The 23,056-nt window shown below is 37.3% G+C and overlaps 1 protein-coding gene across 1 annotated transcript; it reads right to left on the reverse strand.

Annotated features, from left to right (window-relative positions):
- Positions 1–9,383: 9,383 nt before the first annotated feature.
- Positions 9,384–19,706, reverse strand: LOC102233894 (cyclic AMP-responsive element-binding protein 3-like protein 3-A). The gene is made up of 10 exons (XM_005795721.2): positions 19,436–19,706; positions 19,010–19,126; positions 18,562–18,802; positions 17,268–17,401; positions 16,323–16,433; positions 16,135–16,241; positions 14,832–14,900; positions 14,557–14,641; positions 14,191–14,284; positions 9,384–12,907 (listed from the first exon to the last, which is right to left on the reverse strand). Exons 1-10 carry the CDS (start codon positions 19,463–19,465, stop codon positions 12,588–12,590), a joined length of 1,308 nt encoding a protein of 435 aa, XP_005795778.1. The 5' UTR covers positions 19,466–19,706; the 3' UTR covers positions 9,384–12,587.
- Between the last annotated feature and the right edge of the window lie 3,350 nt (positions 19,707–23,056).

Below are 23,056 nucleotides of genomic sequence, written 5' to 3' on the forward strand. Positions count from 1 at the left end.
TCCCCCTCTCATCTCCTCTGTCTGACTACTCGCAGCGCGTCGCGGCCGTTTATAGCTGCCACATGAACGCGCACGGTCCCCAACTCGGAGCGAGACGATTGGAAGAAATCCATCCTCCTGATTAAGCTACATCCAAGTCTCACAGAAAAGGAGAGTTGGACACTAATGAATATTCTTCGCTAGATCTACAACGTTTTAGACAGGAAGAAGTTTAAAAAGAAAGGAAAAAAGAAAAGAAATACGCGACAAGTTTTTCTTTCTGAGCATTTGCGCAAACGCATTAAGTCCCCGGGTAATTATTGAAAAATAAAATGTCCTCTATGTCAACATAGATTGTTGGTAGAAACAAAAAAATACGTTATTCGTACTTTAAAACTTTTAAAATGAGATAAAAAATTTAAACATAAAAATTACTGACCTGGTTAAATGACAAAAATGAAAAAGAAACGAGCAGAAATTACGAGGCGAATGTGCAAGAGATCAATCAACAAATAAAACCATGTATTGGACATAGAACACAAAACCTACCGGGGGTTGAAGTTGGGGCGGGGTCTCTAAGTAGACGGTACACCTTGGTTTGCTTTCAACCTTGTTTGAACTTAAGGAAGCTGTCAGCACCGAGTAGACTCGCTTTTACTGAAACCATAATAGGAACTCGCAAAAACAGTTAATTTTCTTAGGCAAAAACAGATTAAAAGATATACTTTCTTGTGAGGTTTTTCATAAATATCTGAAGTACTTTGTGTATTAGTATTGTCTGTCATGTTCCGTGTTTTTCTGTGTGTTTATTTTGAGCTTCCTGTGTCCCTGAGTCTCCGTGTTGTCCTGTCTCCCTTTGATTACTCCCAGGTGTTTCTCGTTCCCTGATTACCTCCTGTGTATTTAGTGTCACCTGTGTGTCTGTGTCTTTGTCGGGTCCTCGTCTCATTTGGCGTCTAGTCTCTGTCATGTGTGCCCAGTCCGACGTCTTATCCTTTGTGTAACCGGTTGCTACCGGCCTCGAGCCCTGGCTTCCGCCAGGTATTCTGGACATTATTGGACTGTGTAATTCTTGATATTCATTATTAAAACCATCTTACTCGTCTTATCCTGGGTCTGCTGCGTTTCCCTCACCATCTTCCACCACCGTTTCATGACATTGTCCTCTTTGTACTGATATTGCTCAGCTATAATATATATAATTCTGACTGTAATTTGCTTGCACGGCAATTTATCGAGGGATATCAGTACAAAGAGGACAATACTAATACACAAAACACTTCAGATATTTCTGAAAAACCTCACAAGTATGTATATCTTTTATTTCTTTGTAATGGTCTACTCTGTGGCTACATCAAAAAATGTCCACAACATAAATATATGAAAAAGGTTGGAAGGGTAATACGTTTGTAAGGCATTTCAACAACTACATCTACTGCCCTGTTAAAGTAATCCTTCACTGAAAAACGCTGAACAAATCGAAAGGATGGAAGAGGGAGAGGGAAAAAAAATTAATCTGCCCACTTTTAATCCAGTGCAACCCACTTGCTGTCATCTTAACAACCGCTAAACTGCTAAATGCTCAGGCAGCAGTGACAGTAGGCCTGGTTTAAAATTTAAAACTTTCTAATCTGTGGTGATGGATACATCTGCACACACTGGGTGGAAATAGCAAATTATGTTTTGCAAGTTTCATACTAAGCCTTTTTAAATTTGTGAAGCAATACACACTGTAACACAAGTAAGGAAGAGCTTGGTGATCACTTTGTCCATATGGAAAGTTACCTGACTTTCATATCAGTACCTAAATTTAAAGTTTTTCTGTCACAGCTATAGTGACTTGCAAAAGTACTTATACCCCTTAAAATGTTTGACATTTAGTCATGTTTCATAAGCTGAAATCTGTTTTTTGAGGACATTTTCTGGACAACTCAAAACTGATCTTAATTGTGACGAGGAAGTAAAACAAAATGCAAGTTTCACAGGCTGTCCAAATAAGCATCTTACAAGTGTGGTGCATATTTGCTTCAAGGTCCGTTTATTCTAATACCACTAATTAAAAGCCAGTGTTTCCAATTAGCCGCAGAAGTAAAAAAAAACAATTTTTTTTTTTAAAGAGCAGAGAACATAGGAGACGGGTCATGAATTAGATTGAAGAGAAGCTTAGAACAACAAACACTGAACTGAAAAGCATCATGGTATATGACACTTTTTCTTATCAGGACCAGGGAAGATGGTGAGAGTTGATGGGAAGATGGATGGAGCGAAATACATGGCAATCCTGAAAAAATTAAAATACAAAAGTGAGGCTTAGGTAAACATACAGCCAGAGCTACAAGGAAATGTTTTTGATTAAAGCATATCCACGAGTTAGTCAAATTCCAGGCCTAAATACAATTCACAATGCTAGAAAATTGCTCTTTACAGTTACTCCCCGCTCTATCTGACTGATCATGAGCTCTTTTGGAAAAAGGCAAACTTGTTTACAGCATCAGCTTCGCCTCACAGAGGTTGCTTGAAAATGTCGGCGTTTTGCTTTTGTTGCTCCGGCACATGCAATTAACATAAGCTACACACAAAAGTTTGTGAGGAAACACCTAATTATTTGAAACAAAGACTTTGAATAAGTTGGTGTGCGCTGACATGTCTGCGGGTTCTAACAGCTGAAATGACAATGAGGTGCTTTGGCTGTCCAGAATGAACCTGCAGCCGAGAGGCTGCAAACAGACGGGCATTTAGTCAGGTCCTGCTCGGAGCATAAATATTCAAAACGCAGGTTAAACCCGAGCCCATCTGCATCAGTTTGCAGAATGCAGAAAAATCGGATAGAGCTCAATATCAGCCCTTCTCCACCTTAAGTGTTACACGCTGATAGGTCTCACAATTGCTGCAACCCCGGAATGACGGAATAGTTTAAAGCAGAAAGTAAACTGCTTATGTGTAAGAGAACACTGAGAAAATTAGAATGTATAAAAAGAAATTGTTCAATGTCCAGCAAAAGGAGCAGCTGAATACTCAGAGCAACCAAACTGGCTTTGGGCAGTCGGGATCACCTTGGGAATGATTAGTATTCCACAGCGGAAATAGGAATAATTTCAGATTGTCATCTGCTAGGCAAATATTTGACGTGGGCTGTACTTTAAGTACACAATTTCGCTGTCAAACATCTCCAGCCACAACTGCAAGGCACCCCCGCTTAAATAACAATTTAAAATGCACATATTTACAAATTCTGCCTCTGCAAAGTTGTGCGCGTGTGTGTGTGTATGTTCGAAACCCTTTAAGGTGTCTTTAATTGGATTTGCTTCTCAAATTGCTTCGCCCTGTTTAATTCAGCGAAGGCGACAGCTCCGTTTAATGTGACTCCATAACAGTTCTATCTTTAAATGTTCTTCAGATGGTGTTACATGCCTTGCTGATGCCTGTATTTGTATAAATACTTTACGTATCTGTAAAGGCTGGAAGAAATTCTGTGACACATGCTTTATTTTTATTAAGGTTCAGTTCCAGCACTCCAGAGCATCAGGTTCTGGAGTGGCACAATTAATAAAGCCTTCATCTGTGTTGTTGTTTTAAGTGTGTTTCCCTTTTGACCATCGCCTCCAGCAACACTCGCTGCATTCATGCCTAGGCTTCATCTAAGTATAATGAACTCTTTTAAATTACACAAGAATCAAGACCTGATATACGAGACCTCCTTACTGCTCATCCTTTCTTAAAAGGGAATAAAGAGGCTATAACCTACATTGCCTAAAGTAGCCACTTGTCTGCTTTCACACATATGAACTTGAGTGATGTTCCAATTTGTTTCAACAGGATTTAAATTGCTCTTTGCCAGTCATTTACAGCTGTACCAGGTTTCAACTGTTCTAGGAAGGTTTTTCCACAAGGTTTAGTATTTTTCTTGTAGGAAATTGTGCACAAATTTTCCAGAAGTTGGAGCACAGTCATGTTGAATCAGAAAAAGAACTATCTCCGAGCGGTTCCATCAAAATTCAGAGGATTAAATCATCTTACAGTGATTTCAGACCTACTCGTGTGAATCAGTTGAGTTTGTTAGCTTGTAATTTCACTTTCTTTCCACTATGACTAAACTCAAAGCGTACCAAAAACTGTCACTAAAATCCACAAAAGAACCTACGATCTGTTTATAGGTCAGATATTTCTGGATTGGTAATAGCAAATAAATATACAGAGAGCAGATGCTGTGTTCTGACCTGATAGAAAACACAGAGAGTTTAATTGGACTGTTTAATTGTTTCTTGATACTATTTCATACAAAATTATCAGAGAAGTAAATCAAATGATTTTTAGAAGATTTCTTAAAATAATTTTTTTTTCTGTGTTCTAGTTCCTTCGCAATATTAACTTCGCTATCATGTAAATGTTAGTCTTAATATCACTGTCATACAGATTAAAATAGTAAATTTAGAGTTGTTGGTTTACAAAGTGGTGCTTTAAATCATACTTTTGGTATCCATGGTTACCTCCTGGCCAGAGCTGGTGGACAGTTATATCAGGTTCTAAGCAAAATCTCCTTCTGGATCCATTTCATACGTTCCGGTGTTGATCAGTTTTTAAATTCTGCATTTAAAACAACTTGTTTTACAATAATCTTATTTTGCAAGACAATCACGTCAGCCTCTTACCAATATTTTGAGCTAAGTGTAAACATTTCCTCTATTCAGTTTATTTTAAATTAATAATTATAAAAAGCTTCCCCGAGCTGATATTACTGGAGAATTTATTAATTACTAGAACCTCCTACACTGAGGTTCAAGTAATATTTTTTATTAACAACTTGTTAGGGCTCTTAGGTGTTAGGGTTTTAGTTTTTATTACTAAGTGACCAAACAAAAAGAGGACAAAACATTTTGACAACCTCCAAACACTAACAAAGCAAAAATGGGTCACCACCAGTAGGGATTCACTCCAGAAGGTGATATCCATTATGCCAAGGCAAATTACCAAAAAAGGTTGAGTCTTTATATTCTGTATAATCTTGATGCACACAAACCTTTCATAGCAGTGAAATGTTTGTTAGTGAACTTCAGCATGCCAGAGTAACACCTGACAAAATGATAGAAAAACCACGCTACAGCAAAAAACACAGTTTATAGCTTGTGGCCTTGACTCTACAAGGCACCTAAATTCAGGGATCATGTTGCTGAGCTGACTGGCTCCAGAGCTGATTCTAAATGTTTCCTCCTCATGGTGAGTTGTTTGCTCTGCTGAAGGGTGACAGTGCTCTTGCCCTGAAAGCAGTTTTGACATGGTGATCACAGGCAGCGGTAATTGTAGTGACATTCAGACATTGCCGCAGCATCTGTGCCTTTGTGGCTCATTCAAATGACTATCCAGGTTAACACGAGCTTTTAAAACATTTCACGTTTTAAGAGCTTCTATTTTAATCTCGAGGAAAATGTTATGTCAAGGTTAATTCTGTCAAATTTAACAAGGAGTGTCTGTAGCAACAGTTTGTCAGGGATAGGTATGTATGCTGTCACTTATGATATTTCTCGTATAATCACTGTTGTATTATAAATCAGTTGGCTCATGATAGTTTTGTCCTTATTTGAAGTTCTGCTTTCAGTCAGTCAAGGTAAAGCAGAAAGTCATTCAGAGCACAGCCAAGTGTTCATTCAGTTATCTTAATTGCACCAAAGTATTACAAAGAAGTTGTTTGTTTGCAGCAATTTGACTTCCACTGTCAGACACATTTAAGTAAGATTTATAACAGCCGTTTATGTGCTGGGATTTTATCTCTAACCACGGGGATCCAATAAAAGTGTAGGATCTTAAAAAGTTTTCTGGTGGCACTTTTTCATCTAAATTTCTCCCATTCCTTTTCATTAAAAAGTATCCACCTTTGTTCTTATTCCCCCCATTGATTTTATCATTAAGATGAACGTTTAATTAAATTCTTGCAGTTTTCCATCCAACTGATCAAGCTGATCAAACAATACATGATCAATGGTCAAAAGGTCCGACTCATTTCCTTATTTCTAAAGAGTTTCGGAATACTTAAAATGTACATATATTAGGTTACGCAATGGATAAATTCACTCGGATGGGGTGGATATGCATTCTTATCGCCTCATTTCTTCAACCTTAAAGCTGCTTAGCAGTCATTGTTTATAAGGAGATTGCATTAGGAGTGAACTTTTATAAAGTATCTACTTGATTAATGACATTATCTCCTCCAGCTTCACGGTGAACATGGAAACCTTCATTTTAAGACAATCTACCTACGGAAAATGTCGATGACAATATCCTGAGCTGGGCAGCAGAGGTGGAAATGAGCGTCTTTAATATATTGCAGAAAAAGTAATTGGAAACAGAAATGGTTTATTAAAAATAGAATTTTGTGATGTTCTTTTTCTTTGCAAGAGAGTGAAATTATCCACAGTGAAACAAGTCCCATGTGAATTGAAAAGCCACTCAGTGAGGAAGAAGCCATTGCCCAAAAAGCAAAACAAAACCAAAAAAAAAACAAAACAGATAACACTTTGCACCTGCACTGATGGGAAAAGTGTTATTTTATTTTTCCCTGGAGGTGTGATGAAATAAAAATGTAAGCGTTCGGCCATAATGACCTTTGTTACATTTGAATTTTAAAGCAGGAAATCTTAGAACACCATCTCATCTGAGACGTACATCATCATGGTTTGTGAATTTTTTGCTACAGGATTCATTGGTGTACTTCACAAAAAAGTACTGCTGTGATCAAGAAGGCCTGTAAACATGACCTAGTTACACCAGTTCTTTTTGGATCAGTGGACCAAATTCCAACGATTGTGAGAAGCTTGTAGCCAATGTTGTAATCTGTAGGACTTTGGTTTTGTCTCTAGCTTTATTTTGGTGTTGGTCACTCTTTGCTTTCCTTTTTAGTTTTCAGTTTCAAGACGCCCCCTGCTTTTGTTCTGTACGTGTGTTTGTTTTCTTTTCTATGTCGCACTATTTAGTTATGAATGTTCTTTGGAAATCTTAGTTCCTGGTTCTTTTTTGACCTTCGTGTATTTAAAAAATGTTTGACGTTTCTCCTTTTTCTGCAGTTCTTTGCTAGCTGTGGATTAACTATTTATTTAGGTCATGCCCTGTTACTGCTTTGTATTCTATTCCCCTGTGTGTCTTCACTCCTGTAGTTCCCTGTGAACTCTCAGTGATTTTCTCCTAATTCCTCAGTTTGACCTTGGTTATCTTTGCATGTTCCACTCACAGCTGACATTCATTCTGCTAAATAAACTCATCTGTGTCCACTGGGGTAATCATACCCTCTAGTGTTTAACGTGTCTCAGTTCCTGTCATTCTCTGATAGATGATGCTGTTGCTTTTTCCCTAGTTTCTTCTTTTTAAAAGTTTTTAAATTCTTTTGTATTAAACCTCCAGTAAACCATGCTAAACCATTTGAACCAAGTTAGTCGACTCTACCAAATACTAGGGAATTGTTCTTAAACTTTTGATTTTTCAGAAGCTACAAATAAATATCTGCTTTTTCTGGCATTTGCCAATGAAAACATGTATGAGAGATTTTAACTAACAGAGTTTGAAAAATATGTAGTGTGTTTAATTTTCATTAGACAGTGAGAAAAATATCCTCTTTGATTTTTTTTAAGTCAACTTGCCTGCCTATTATCACCTGTAAATATGTTCATTTTGTCTTAAAGTGCCGACAGATTTTATGTTTCTAGTCTAGTCTATAGTTCACCAAGATTATGTGCAATTACAACTTCTGTCCCCTAAGATTTGTAGAATAAATGGTTCACAAACTGTCTGTACATTTCTGATGATGGTTTTCAGTTGCTATTGATACAGATCCACTGAAAACACAGGCAATGTGAAAACTTAACTCAATGTAACAATATACTATTATGTTGTCGCAATGACTTTTCACATTTGAACGTTAAATGTCTTACTATTAAAATAAACATCACCTTACAATGAAAAAATTGGCAACATAAATAATATCCTCTATCAATGTGATATGTTGTACAATTTTGAAAATTGTATTCTTAGAACTATACTTTTTACATCCTGACATCATGCCTATTTTTGTTACAGCATAATATTTGTTCACCATACAACATTATAGCATTGATGAAGGTGCAATTTATGTGTCAGAACTGACTAAGTTTTATTTCATAGCTGGATTGAGCCTGTATAATACTGATAATCATCCAAGCATTTTGAGAAGGAACATAAAACACACGTGACTATGCAGGCGTAACAATGGCCCGTCTGAGGTGGGAGCATTTCTCAGTGAACAGCTGCAGGGCTTGAAGACGCTCCATGGATATAGACGACACCACCTAAAGTTTAGGTGTAGGGCAGAACAAAGACACAGTTGGCCATAAATTACCCCACATAAATGAGACTTCTCAACTTTGACAATAGATCTTCCTCTGAAATCTTTGTATTTCTTCTATAGTGTTGAGTTAAACTACTGTCTATTTTAGTGCTACTTATGCATGCAATGAGCTCCCTCAGCCCAATGTGCAATCAAGCATTCTTCACAGAGCTTCATTAAGAAACGCTTTTGATCCTTGACTCTTTTTTATGTGAAATATAAATGTGAGCTAAGATTAATTTGCATGCCCGAATGTGAGAACTGTTAGTGGATCGGATCCTCTTCTCTTGGCCAATTAAAGAGATGGTAGAATAAGTTTAACTTTAAAATGTTTCAGACTCCTGGAAAACAAAAAAAAAAGTTTACAAAAAAATTTGTAATAGAGATGCTTAGTGGTTTCATCTCCCTTCTTCTCTCTTTATAGCATAAATAAAAATTTGGTAAATATGAAAGTTTCTCTGTCCTCAAAAAAATCCCAGTCTATTTCAGAGCTGCAGCATGACAACAAAAAAGTCAATTTGTAGATTAGAAAAAAGAAGATTAGGGATCGCTTTGATTGGCATTGGGGTGACCCCAACGTTCACTCGTGACTATCCGATCTCAGCGGGATCCCTCTCGGCTACCCTGAACCATCACTAATCAAAGAGGTGGTTCAGGGTCCTGATTAGAAAAGCAATTGGCGGAGAGACATTCACCCTGATTAAAGACCAAGCAGGGAAGAGTAAAGCAAAAGAGGGAGAGCCGAGAGAGAGAGAACAAGTCAGCAAGCACAATAATTGCTTATCACTTCTCATCACTGTGGTTTAAACTGAAGTATTTTTTACTGTGAGAATAGTCAGTAGAATAGAAGAACCGTTTATTTGAATGGCATCTGAGGCAAAGTGGTGTTGAATGTCAGCCAAAAAACAAAAACAAAAATTACATGACAATGGAGGAAGGTATGAAAACCTTGAGATGATTCATCAGTCAGACCTTAAACCAATATGTCTGACTGACTTACTGACACTTACACATGTCAATGACACCTGCAACATGAAGAATAACAAGAAGAGAGAAATAGATAAGATGAGATTTATTTGTCATTGTCATCAACAGATTACAACGAGATTGAGATTTGCGAAATAATAACAAGATGAAGTTTTCCTAATCCACATGGATAGACTGAGAACCCATTTGAACTCGTAAGAGGGCCAAAGTTTCAAGGCTGTGAATTAAGTAATCAATAATCTCTCAATTTTTGTCAATTGATTCAACTTGGTGATGTCAAACACAGCTCACACTTTTTGTTTTTCTTTAAATATGTGTCACAACACCAATTATATGCTACATTATCGCAGGAAAAACACCAGAGATTTCCTGGTAAATGGGCCAGGAATTAAATCCAGACATGCTCTGCAGTTGCGGTTCACACACTGGCTTCCCAGCAGGAGACTCTCTGCTGGTGGTTTGTTCTGACAACAGGAAATATTCACTCCTGGCTCTTGGGTAACACGTACGGCAGCAGGACATGGTGCAAAGAGTCTGTTGTGGAAATCAAAGTGTTTTGTTTGTTGTATGTCTGGAATAGCTGATGAGGCTCCCTGTCTGTTTGTCATAATGAATATTTTTGTGGTGTATGTGAACGCATCTGCAATGCTAACAAGTGGGTGGAAAGGAAGTAATTGTTTAGGTTGGAAGTAAAGAAGTGCATTGCACACATGTTTAGATTTTTGGTGGTCATTTTCTAGAGTTGTTACCAGGTAACTACAGCTTATTAGGGTTCATATACTTCTGGCATAACACTTCAACAGAAGATTATGTTTTTATAAACCATTCATTCTAAGCTCTTACTGTGTGTTTACATTTGCTTCTCTCCTAAAATGTGAATTTTTGCAGTAATCTCTATGTTTTTCTGTCTCTTAACTGGTTTTCTTAGTATTATCCTGTAATCTACTATCTTATCAATACTGACCAGTTCTCTGTATCCTAACAATCTGATGTCTGATCCATGGTTGACAAAGTGTTGTATATGAAAAATAGAGGAGCCAATTACCTTGCTAATTATTCTGATCTTGAGCAGGTTAAGCCCAAACCATACAGACGCTTCCAAATGTTGAATTAACATTAACAGCCATGTTCAGATGTATGTTTGCACGGCAGGCAATTTCAAAGCTGGCAAAGTTAGCTGTTGGATAAAATATACCCAACATGCTCTTATTTTCAAATAGCAGACTGAACAGTGTTCACCAAAGTTTTCTACCAAACCTCTGAAGAGGTTTGGTAGGTTTGGTTCACAGAACAATTGTATTTCTACTAAGACCAAGCTGCACTAGTTTTACTCAGTTTTGTAGCAAGTTGAGCCATTTGCATTGGATTATATTAGGGGTATTAAAGTACAGAAAGTTAAACATGAATGCATGCCACACTTTTTCGATTTTTCTTTGTAAAAAATGTTGAAATGTTGAGTCATTTTACTTTGACTTTGCACTTTTGTGAAACCTGGTGCTGGTGTATCACATTAAACTACATTGAAATCTGTTAAAAATTAAGGGTATAACACCTTTGCAAGACACTGTATAATGAACAGGTGTTTTATTACCAAGTAGGTGTATACAGTTAATATGGACTTTTTATTTGCATGCTCACAGCTCAGCGACCTCGGTGTCATGACATTTATCAGTAAAATCTAAATTTAGACTATGATGGATGTCAAGAAGATCTGAAATGATTTTATTCATTTTATCTTTAGTATAATTTTGTCCTTCTTTATGTATCATGAAGACTGTCAACTCCTTTATTTATTAAAATGCAAATCATCAGACTGGATCTACCTGAATTCATTTAATTCAGTAGCATGTACAGCTTACACAGTGGACAACTTGAGCCACAGATTAAACATCGGCTTGCTCCTTGAAGCTCGGTCAACCCAGATGCTGAAAATGTCAGTGTGTCATATTGAATTGTGACCAAAGTGACAGTGAAGGGAAGAACTCTTTCATCCCATCACTGTGTGGTTAGCAAAGACAGGTCAAATTATATGTGGAAGCCCTGGAAACCACCTTCCTCCAAAAAGTAAATATGTCAACATATCACTCTGGGAGTGCAAAGTCTGACTCGTTAGATAAGAGGTCGCCTGTCCCACCTTTGGCCCAGTTTTCTGTCCTTCTCTCCCACTCATCCTGTCCGGGTTTGCCCTTTAAGTGATTGCCTGTCTAGAAATAAAATCCTTTAAAGGCAGAACTCCGACATGGCAGAGGGAAATATAGCACCGCATACTCAGAGCAACTTTTAATTAACAAAACAAACTTTCATCAGAGCATTTCAAAACATTCACATTGCTTTTCCGCTTCTAATCTGATGCAAATTCCCTCACAGCTGAATCTAAACTGTTGCTATCTATTTTTTAACAAACAGATAACAAAATTGACCCTTAGCTTCAAAAATAATTAGCTGTTTGAATCAATATTTTACAAAACCATGTGGTTACACTTGTTCATTTACTGAGACGTATTCATGCTGAAGTGTTTATCAAAGACATAAGTGAGTCACATCAATCACATCCGTGTAAGATTAACATCCTCTTTCAAATAAAAAAATAAGACAAATAAGAAAAAAAAAAAGCACATACTAAATACAGTGGATATAAAAAGTCTTAGGCACCCCAGTTCAAATGTCTTTTTTTAAGTAAAAGGATGAGACCAAAAGAAAAAAAAAAAATCTAAACATTTTCAGCAACTAGACTGCTTGAATGAGAAAATGTTCAAACTAATCCTTGAAGCTGAACTCAGAATTTCAGCATTCGGTCTTCTACGGTCCATTGCCTTGATACATCTTGATGTGGCAATACTAGCCCACTCTACCTTGCAAAGTTCTCTAAATCTATTGAATTGTAGGACTTCTTTTGTCCGCACCACCTGTTCAACGGCCCCACAGAGTTTCTGTCAGGTGTAGCTCTGCGTTTCTGGACCTGACATTTTTACACTAAAGCCATTCATTTCATCCTGGCACCAGAAGGTAAACACAGTATTTGGAGCTGTTCATGTTAGTGGTAAAGAAGTAATCCTACAGCATGACGCTACAACTCCCTTAGCTCGAATCAATTCGTCAACAATGTTTTAGGAGTTTAACGGGTGAGATGACTTTTGAGAACCACTGTATGTTTCAAGGGTAAAACAGGAAGGATCAAAATTAAATTTCCCCGTCTGTGTAAACAAAAGTCCATGATAATTCTCTCCCTTATTATTAGCAGGACTGATTTAATCAGGGCAGATTTTATAATTTCTTACATGTCGTCAGCATGTGGTTGTAGCCCAGTGGTGCGATGGGGATTCAGAGTCACAGTAGCAATGTGGCCGGTAATTGGGTCTACATGGAAATGACTGCCTCCATTTTCCTGACTGCTATTCAGAGACACAGAGTCCAAGCCGGGCTGTTCCTGTTTTTCCGGCAGCTTCTTCATCATCAGGTCTGTGATGTCTTCCAATCCCTGATCCTCGGGGAAATGCTGGTTCAGTGGGTCTGATTCATCCTCAGAGGGGAAAGACGGGTCGATAACACGCATCACACGGGAAGCCTGGAGGTTCTGTAGGGACCGTGACTGGACTGGAGGAAGAGAAGACAGAGGAAAAAAATAAATAAGGTTAAGCCTCTTTGGGGCTCTGCTTGTTTTTATACTTTTATAACCGCGGACTGTGGTTAACAGGCGTGTGAGCGCGTTTGCCTTGGCGCAAAGTTGCGAGCATGTAAAACTCCATCCTGAGACATCAAAGACCTTAAAAGTTTTAAGACTTTCTACTGTAACAGATTCTGAAAGCACCGTTAAAAAATAAATAATAATAAAAAAAAATTCCAGAGTGAAAAAGATGGTAAGGAAAATCAAGTCTGATCCTTTTTACCCTGCCTCTCTTTTGTTAGAGCTCTTTCCTCCATGAAATACTAAACTCTATAAGGTCCAACTGCTGTTACTCTCATTCATCTCAAGCTTTATGCACCAGCAGCGTTATGCACAAAATTCATACACATGAGCCCCCTCATGTTTGACCATGACGTTATTTGTTAACTGAACTTGAAACTGTTTTTAACCTGGTCTACTTAAAGTGAACATATCTCATTGTAGCCACATTTAAGAAAATTTCCATTAGGAAAAATAGTGAGCAATCTGTCACCTCCAGGACAGGAACTGGCTGGCTGCTGTGCTGGTTTTACTCATATTCATGTTTTACCGATCCTGTGTTCCCTCATTTATGAAAACTGCAGGTTTAGTACTTCTAATATCATTCCTCCTATAATGGTTTTCATACAGACACTTTCTTATAATGGCCAGATTTGTGAAATCCACGGCTGAACGATGTCTTTGCAACAAGTTCTTTCCACCTCAGCTGTCAATCCCTTCAACTCCTCTAGAGTTACCATGAGGTTTTTGGCCGCTTCTCTGAATAATGCAGTCCTTACTAAACCTGTCTGTTTCTTTTAAATGGCTTGTTTCCAGGTTTCTTCTGTACTCTTTGTATTTTCAAATGATAGTTTGAACAGTACAATGCTAATGCATTTTAGATTTTCTTTATGAAGAAATTGTTCCAATGCATAACCAAGTGTAATGTTCTTCCCTCTTCAAAATTTAGCAAGGTACATGTAAAATTCATTGAACTTTTTGGTTGTAATGTGAAGAAATGTAAGAAAGTTCAGGAGGTATGACTAACTTTTAAAGTTATTGTAATAGAGGATGCCTTTTTGTTATGTACATTTTCAAGTAAACAGCAACATTTACAGATAAAGAGGCAGATTTGAAGCTCTGAGGGTAACAACCATTTCCAGCTACAGGTTTGGCCTGTGGCTCTAACAATTTCCTCTGCTGTGATTGGAACGTGCCGGATTGTTAAACTCACTTCTGACTGGACTGAAGTCACCTTGTCTGACCTTTGAATCAGAGAAAGGCTTGAGACTGGGGACCAGGATCAAACAGAAGGACAGCAGGAGCACCTGGAAAGTTAAAAGGAAAACAAGAACACAGAGATAGAAAATGATGCTGGGTTTTTTTCTGCTTTGGAGAGAATAATACTGTACGTGTTTTCTTTTGTGTGATGTAGTTTTTCAGCAGTGCACCGTTCTGTAAGTGGAGACCTATTTCACTATTGAGGGCAAATCGACTTTTGCTTATATGGCGCATTTTCCTTCAAACGGAAGAGTTGTTTTTCAGTTCATATGTCTTTGCTATCAACATTTATGCTTGCCAGTTTAGACAAAAGGCATACCAGTACACATGTCCCAGTCTGGACTGGCTTGTTGGATGAGTTCATGACCAGAGCTTGCAGCCTGCGAAGCTGCTCCATTAGAGACCTACAGAAAGATAGAAGGAAGAAGGAAACCCAAAGAGAATAGAGAGAGAGAGAGAAAAAGGTTTCACAGAAAGAGAATGTAAGCAGAAAAAGAGAAAGTATTTTCAGAGTCAGAGAAATCAAATGTCCTAACAAATTGCAGCAGAAGAAAGTCCTGGAAAACAGAAGTTCAATTTAAAAAAAACACTCACATGTTGCATTTTTCCAGCTGGGAAACCTTTCTTTGCAACTCATGGTTGTGGGCACTGCAAGCAGCCATGCTGGAGGGAAAAATGAACGGAAACAGTATGACAGGTCATTTTGAGAAAAAAAAATACAGAAGAACTCTGTATTTAAATCTAGTCAAGTTTTCCAATATAACTTTGAGATTTGGAGACATTTTCCTTTCATAAACAATAACCTCACTGGGTTATCGTCAAGTCTTGTATTTTAGAAATTGTTCCTGACACCTACAACGGGCCAGCGATGTCTAATAATTTTTAGTGTTTTCCTAAGCTGATGAAAATAATAGAAATAAGTTATTCTAATGGTTAGTTTTCATGTTTTTTTCCCATTCCAGTTGTCTGTAAAGAGAAACGGGCTTCTTTGTGTGAACTTCATTCCCCAGGCATATCAAGTGTGCCTTCAGTGATTTTGCTTAAAATTATTATTTCCTAACCTGGGATTTTCTTCCTAACAGAGTAAACATACACAAATCAAAGGCAAAAACAAAACAAAACAACAACAAAAAAACATTTTAACTTTTCTTTTTACACATTTTTACCAATAAGTGTGTGCAGTGGAACAGATTTAAATTCTTGAAATGAATTCCCTCCATTTTTACAGACAAGCCAGACAGCTGTTGAAATGCTAAATCGCATCCTGATTTAGGATGCATGTTTCAACGTACTGGAGTTTGACTGATGTGCTTTGTCACATCAGTCTGACTGTTCACAGTGAGCTTCATGAGCTCAAAGCTGATTGATTCGGGAAATATCTGTGAATAATTCTTGAGAAAATGCTAAACAGCTGTTCTCCGTTTGAATCCTTCAAAGCAACCATCGAAACCTTCTTGCCAGACTCGACCTGAACTCTTCAACTTGTAACTTATTGCTCTGTACTTGATATGGTCTGCAATGAGTTGTAATAGGTCCAAGCCTACTGTCATGTTTTGCATTTAACTTAGCCTTGAAGTTTGGCGAAGAAGCGCTATAGAGGTCTAGTTTGTCTGTATTAAAGGTTAACACAGAGATTTCTTTTCCAGACTTAACATGGGGAGGGAAAAAGTTAGCATCAAACCGAGCTGATGATGATGATGATGATGATGATGATGATGCAACATTTATGTTAAGTAAAAACAGACAGACAAAATCTTTTAAGACGTGATACAAATATAATAAAGGAATTATGTAATAATTTCAGAAATGGCATTTTATTTTATTAAGATTAAAAAACGTCAAGCAAAAAAACTCATCGTCATTCAAGTTGCTGCTAGACTGTAACTCGGCGCCTCACCGGCTCTCCAGCCCATCAATATACTCCTTCTTCTTCTTCCTGCTCTCCTGGGCAGACTGCTTATTACGAATCTTTCTGCGTATTTTCTTCAGAATCCTTTCCTCATACTGATTGACAGAGGACACAATATTTACATTTTCAGGCTTAAGCAGGCTGGACTCAGAGTGAAGTAACTCATAGCAATTTACCTTTGTGAGCGGCAGCTGGGTGGGCAGGGTGACCCCCTCCTTGGCTAAAAGCTTCTTTTCATCATCGTTGAGAATCAGTTCTTGGATGGACTTTTGGGTTGGCTGCGGGGGCTGATGGCAGTAAAAATTAATAAAAACACAAGGAAAAAAAAGTTATAAATATCACAATTGCTGCTGGATTACATTTCTCCCACCGTCTGCAGAACCTATCCCTCTCGCTAGAGGCTCACAGGAAGTAGTTTAATGAGTGCAGACTATCAGGCCACTTTCATCACCCTCATTTCATGGCCACTTCAAAGCAATTATGGTGTGAGAATCTGAGCTGGATTCTGCCACTCTCTCCTTCATCTTATTAAATTGGGGTGGGAAGACGAGATCAATGCGCAGAATGAGCTGAAATCCATTCCTCTGAACACCTTCCAGATTTGCAAACAGGTATTCTGTCTGTGCCGATCTCTGCTCAGTGATGCTAACAAGAAATGAGTGAAATATGTGACGGCGGCTCGACAAAACCGTTGCCTCTATAAAAACCTGCTCGGCTGATTTTTCATAACTGCAAAAGTTTCCTCAAATAAATGAGGTCGAATCATGAGGGAATTGTCACGTTCAGGAGGCTCAAGGAGAAGATCGACCTCCACACAAGGCTAACTTAGATCTTTGGGTTACAACTCCCCTCTGAAAACAGCCCCTGTGTTTGCTGCATATTCAGCAGATCCTTCCAAAAATAGCAACAAAAAATGAATAAAAACAGGGATCTAATTTGCATTCCAAAGGCCTTTCTATGGGAATGATGTGTGTTCCTTGGTTGTTTCTGCCGAAGTACACAATCATGCAGAAGAAAACCTAGACAAGGTCAGAATCAAACAGCGATTCAATGCCCCACCCCACCGTACCATCTGTACCAACTCCACTGACTCTGTCAAACAGACCTGGGGTTGCACCTACCGGCTCTGGTGTGCCAGACAGCAGCAGATCCTTGACAGTCAGGGGGAAGCCAGACGACAGCGGTGGTTGCTGTGCATCTGATAGATACTGCGAGATTCTTGCTCTCCCCATTGGAAAGCCGAGCTCCCAGCCATCTGCGCCCACACAGAGAGACAAACATTGATCAGACATCAAAGAGACAAAAGAAAATAAGGTGTTAAAAAAATGCATAAAAAAGGACACACACCCTGTAGTTTTGTCTTTCTGGGTTAAACAATAAGTGGGTTACAAATTACCTTTAATGCTTGAAATATGCGCTATTTTATTCCATTGGTCCAGAATACCTACTTATCCCAGATACGTTGTCTGGTTGTTAGTGTTTATATTTTTGTGATATAAAAAAGATGAATCTAAGAAGTGATATCAGTGTCAGACTCATTTAAGCTGTTCTGTTATTAGTTTTCAGAGGTGTCAAGTCTCATTTTGACTCCTCCAAACATTCTTATGTTCACTGTGGACAACTATCTCAATTTCCATCTTCTCTGACCATAAAAGTTGTCTCTTAGAGGTATTTTCCTTGAAAGGTGCAAATTTCAGTAAAGCTTAAAGGTGCTGAGGGGATTCTTTTGTCCATGTGGTAAAGAGCCTTTGGAGTTCATGATATGCTGGAGCTTGGTGGTTCCTTGGTCATTCCTGAACATCCTTCCCAATTGACCAGTGCTCACATGGAGCTTTGGCAATCACTGACGTAAATCTTATGACAAATGTATGGACATTGCCAGAAGTCCAATTTCAGTCCTTTTAAGGGATACTTAAGATTGTTTTAAGTGAGCTTTATTTGGTAATTCACAACTTCCTATTTTAACATAATGCTGCACTAGTGTCTTTTCAATTACAATATGGCTACTTTTTTCATTTTGTTCTCATCTACAGTCAGAGCAGCAATTGTTGCTCTGACTGTAGAAAGCAACAGTTGTGCATCCATGCTTATTTTGCCATCATGCACAGTGAAGAAGATGCTAAGCAACAAATAAAAACCTTTAAAGCTCACTGATAGAGAATTGCAATGTTTCTTTTGTTGTTGAGATTATTTAACTGCAATAAAGGAAGAACTCAGTTAACATCATTTCTACGTTTTTAACAGAGGTGCCAATGAAAATGGAGAGTGTCCTCAAAAATTTTTTTTAGCTGTCGGTGAGAGGAAATTCATTTACTGAAGATATCCTTCTTGAATTTAGTGGTGTTTCAGAGACAAAGATTGACAAAAAGACTAAACAAATTGTATAAAACATATCAACATGAATTCAAAAATTACTTGGATCAGAGGAAACATTTGCTTCTAGGACTGCTTTGGCTTGCAGTCCTGCTCCAAAAAAGTGTGTGTCTGGAGGGCTTTCAGGGCGCTGAGGACTATCCATCTGGTCCGATGGAGGGTCCTCACTGATCCCACTGTCGCTAGGCGATGGGGACCACAGAGGCGAGGCTGACACAGAATCGCTGCCGCTCAGAAGGGCGTTGAGAAAGTCAGCGCCCGCCTGTTCAGCTGGCTGTGGCATCTGTTTGGTAAAAAAAAAAAAAAAAGAAAACGCATAATAAAAACCAACTGCTAGCATTAGGCAGTCCTTGTGGCAACATAACACAGAGAGATGAGGCAATGTATTAAAGGCAAAATCTGGGCAGCATATGAAGATGGAAATGTGTTTTTTTTTTCTTTTCTTTTTTTTGTAGACAGAGTTAATTAGAGATGCAACAGCCTCACAAACATTTGGCTCCTGAAATGGCATCCTGGGAGGGATGCCATGCTGTCCCATTTCCTCATGACGCAGGATTCCGTCATTTTTATCAAACAGCCAGTCGAGCAGCTCTGAGCAGTCAGCACCCTGCAATTAAACATTTCAGGACATTTTGTATTGTTTGGCTTTTGTCATCTTGTATTTATGGAAGCAAAAAATAATAATAATACTAATAATGGATGTATTATTCCACAGCTGTGTACATTTATCTATGAATCTCTTTGATGAAATTATTTGATAGATATTACTTAGAAAACTGAAGATGTTTTTCAGTTTTAGGTTAAAGTTCGATCTCCCTTCGAGCTTGAGCTTTCCTTTGTGGGGCATTTCAATTTCCTTTTTAAATAACAACCTTTATCTGACCAAATATAGTACAAAAGCAACATGTTTGCATACCTGCTCTGGGTAGTACTCCGTGGATGCCATGTTTGGGTGAAATCTCCAAAACTATCTAATCCCAGTCAAAAATATCCACACTTCTTCGCTGTTTCGTTTAAATCCAAGCTTTCTGTTCCTCTAAAGATTCCCCACTATATTTCTCAGCTCCTCTGCTTAGGTCCAGAGTTCAAACTCCAACACAACACACCCAGCTGACTGGCCAGCTTTATTGTCATTGGACACACAAAGAGATATCAGCAATCTAATTTGCAGCGCAGAGTACACAACTCATTAACTTAACAAGCTGGTCTGTCTGGAGCCTGAGGATATGAAATCTCCAGTAAGGGGAGATACATCAGAGAGAGCAAAGTCTGGAGTTTCCTTTTTTTTTCTTTGATAGTGTATTGACACAATAGGCTCTAACCTTTGGTCCAGATTTGTAACACAATAAGCACACGACAAGTGGGTTCCTTTGAAATCCAGCAAACAAAATAAGTTGTCATTAGAAAGGTTTGGTTGAATACAATTTACAGTTTTATTAATACTGTACTTGTGTCTTAGCAGATAATTACCTGGTGAAAGCAAGTTTGGCTGCGTGTACTTGTGTTTGTTTAACAACAGCTGAGATGCAAATAAAAATTAGAGCAATTAATTTGCTATACTATCATGCCTTATCGGGTTTAAAATTTCAAGAAGGTAGTTTTATCCATTCGAAATAATTACTTTTCATCAATTCATTTTCAGGTAGGTGTTTATTTTTAATCTCTTACCTTAGTTTATTAAACATTCTATTCTGCATTTATTTGGATATTTGTTGTAACTGTCAGACAAAATAATAATAATAAATATATATATATATATATATATATATATACAGAAGCCGAATATATATATATATATATATATATATATATATATATATATATACAGAAGCCGAATATATATATATATATATATATATATATATATATATATATATATATGTATATATATATATATATATATATATATATATATATATATATATATATATATATATACAGAAGCCGAATATATATATATATATATATATATATATATATATATATATATATATATACATATATATATATATATATTCGGCTTCTCTTCAGCATAAATGAACCATGTTAACTTAATTATCACAAACAAAATATCATATATATATATATATATATATATATATATATATATATATATATATATATATATATATATACATATATATATATATATATTCGGCTTCTCTTCAGCATAAATGAACCATGTTAACTTAATTATCATAGTTTGTTTTGTTATTAAAAGTCATAATAGCAGAAGGTAATGAACTGAAATAATTAGACTAAATGTTAAGTTGCTGTGGAACATAATTATTTTACAGGGTGGTGAATAAAAACTAAATCACACAGACATGCACAATGTCTACACTACTTAAAGTGCTTTAAGCATTTTATCAGGCTGAATGTGGTGGTCAATCTAAATTATCCCTGGCGCCCTGCTAAAAATATATATTCATACCAATAACCTGTGTAGTTTTGAGATGGAAATCAGTAGTGACTTTTACTTATCCATAAAACATAACAAGATGATACATTATAGAAATACTCAAAAGCAGGAACAGTAACTGGGGTATGAAAATTTAAATCAACAGACACCTAAAGGCACATTATTGAAATGTTGTGGATTCCGGTAGCTGAAGGAAAACATCCATATTTTTTTCATTTTGTGACTGCATTAGGGATGGAACTTTAATGCACTCATTTCCATTAGTTAATTATTCAGATTTTAACTAGTTAAAAAAATTTCTAAGTAGCATTTCTAGCTTGGCAGAAACACTAAGAATAAAACTGGTCATCTTGTTGGTTAGTGTCAGTGCCCTGTAATGACTGTTCTACTAAGTTTTCATAAACGAGGCATCGCGTAATCATTATTGCCTTGTTATCTGATGAGTAATAGCTCCAAAGGGCAAAACTTCTCAAATTAAATCTCTGGTGAAATAGGAGCTAGTGTATAACTTCTACTTTCTCTGTTAATGAATGAATGAATTAATTAATTTATTTTAATTTTGGTGAAACTACACTTGTTCTGAAAGAGATGGCACATTATTTCTGGCTGCATCAAACACTAAACAATGTTTCCTGTCCAGTATTGCGTCCGCTGGAGAATCTGGAAATTTTTACAATCGTCCTTATTGAAGACAATTAAATATTTCGCCAGAGTTCCTGATGTTCTCACTAGTTGTGTACTGGATGCACTGTTGATGACCTGGAAGATAGTGGAACAGCACGTTACAGATAAAAGTAGCTGGACTTTTAGCATATGTGTTCTGTGGCAACAAACTATAAAGATTTCACAAAAAAGTTAGGGATATTTGCCTTTCAGGCAAAATTTTAGGATGAAACTAAAATGCTTTGTGAAGTTTTTTTTTTTTAAAGGTGTTATTGGCTCTACTGGCCTTTATTTGATAGTTAATTAACAGGAAAGTGAGTAATGAGAGAAGCGGGAAGACATGCAGCAAAGGTCGCCAGCCTGGGAATCGAACCTGTGACAGCCGCGTCGAGGACTAAGGCCTCCTTATGTGGGTTGTGCTTAACCCCTGCACCACCACAGCACATCCCGTGCTTTGTGAACTTAATGTGACCTTCACACAGATAAGGCCTAATGTGAACTATGTAATATTTCTTTAATGTTTTTTTTGTTATTTGTTTTAAAATTGGGTGTATGAGTTTTGTGTTATTGTAATATGCGAAGGGTCAAAATTATACGTACTGTACTGAAAACAATTCCCATTTATGTGTCAAATAATGTAATATATTTTATTTTGGATAAAGATCCTGAATAAATACAGAAAGCAGTTTTAAATTATGATTTCATTCACCAAGGGGAACAAAATGCTGTCCAAATCAACCTGAACCACTACAAAAAATTCTGAATATTAAACAAAATTGAGTTTTGGAGTGGCCTAGCCAAAGTGTGGACGTATATCCGATTTAGATGGTGTAGTATGACTTTTACCACCCTATTCATACTGGAAAACCATCCAGTGCGCCTGAAGTTGAAGATTACTACAAAGGACAATGGGGCCAAAACTGGAGGTGATGTTCAAGACTCATTGCCAAATAGGTTATAGAGTTAAATATATAATAATCTTACAGTTTATTGTGTGAATCTCTTTTTAGTTGAACCCCATAAGTTCTGCCAGGCATTTGTCTCCATCTGCGCCTCATGGGACACAATCTTCAAGCTATAAGGTCAGAGGTTTGACAGATGTGAAAAGTGTTAATTTGAGGGTGTCTGGAGAGATTCCAGGCAGACAATTGTCTGCAACACCTACCATCTTTTTTTCTTTAAATTACTTTTTGTCAAAAAAAAAAGTCCTTAGTTTCCAGAGAAGAATAATTTCACACTTTATGCCTGCTATGAGACGAAGCCTGCAGAGGAAAGTGAATTCTGCCGTGCCTGTTGCTGACGAGTTGATCTGACATTTTTGGCAAATCCCCATTAATTCCCCATTTGGTTGTTCCACTCCCCCCGAGTTTCATACAGTTTTCTGCAAATCTAAAATAAGGGTCAGATGACAATATATTCCCCAGCAAAAGTCATTAGAGGGAAGAATATGAT

Source organism: Xiphophorus maculatus, chromosome 9 (assembly GCF_002775205.1).
Source record: "Xiphophorus maculatus strain JP 163 A chromosome 9, X_maculatus-5.0-male, whole genome shotgun sequence".
In the NCBI taxonomy this organism is placed as follows: Eukaryota; Metazoa; Chordata; class Actinopteri; order Cyprinodontiformes; family Poeciliidae; genus Xiphophorus; species Xiphophorus maculatus.

Bases quoted from the DNA above. Each gene is read 5' to 3' on its own strand.
- LOC102233894 (XM_005795721.2), bottom strand. From the start codon at position 19,465: ATGGCATCCACGGAGTACTACCCAGAGCAG. The intron at 17,402-18,561 runs GTAATTTTTGAA...GTGTGGGCGCAG, and splicing joins AAATGTTTCCTCTGATCCAA to ATGGCTGGGAGCTCGGCTTT. The intron at 12,908-14,190 runs GTGAGTTTAACA...CTCTTCCTCCAG, and splicing joins TGACTTCAGTCCAGTCAGAA to TCCAGTCACGGTCCCTACAG.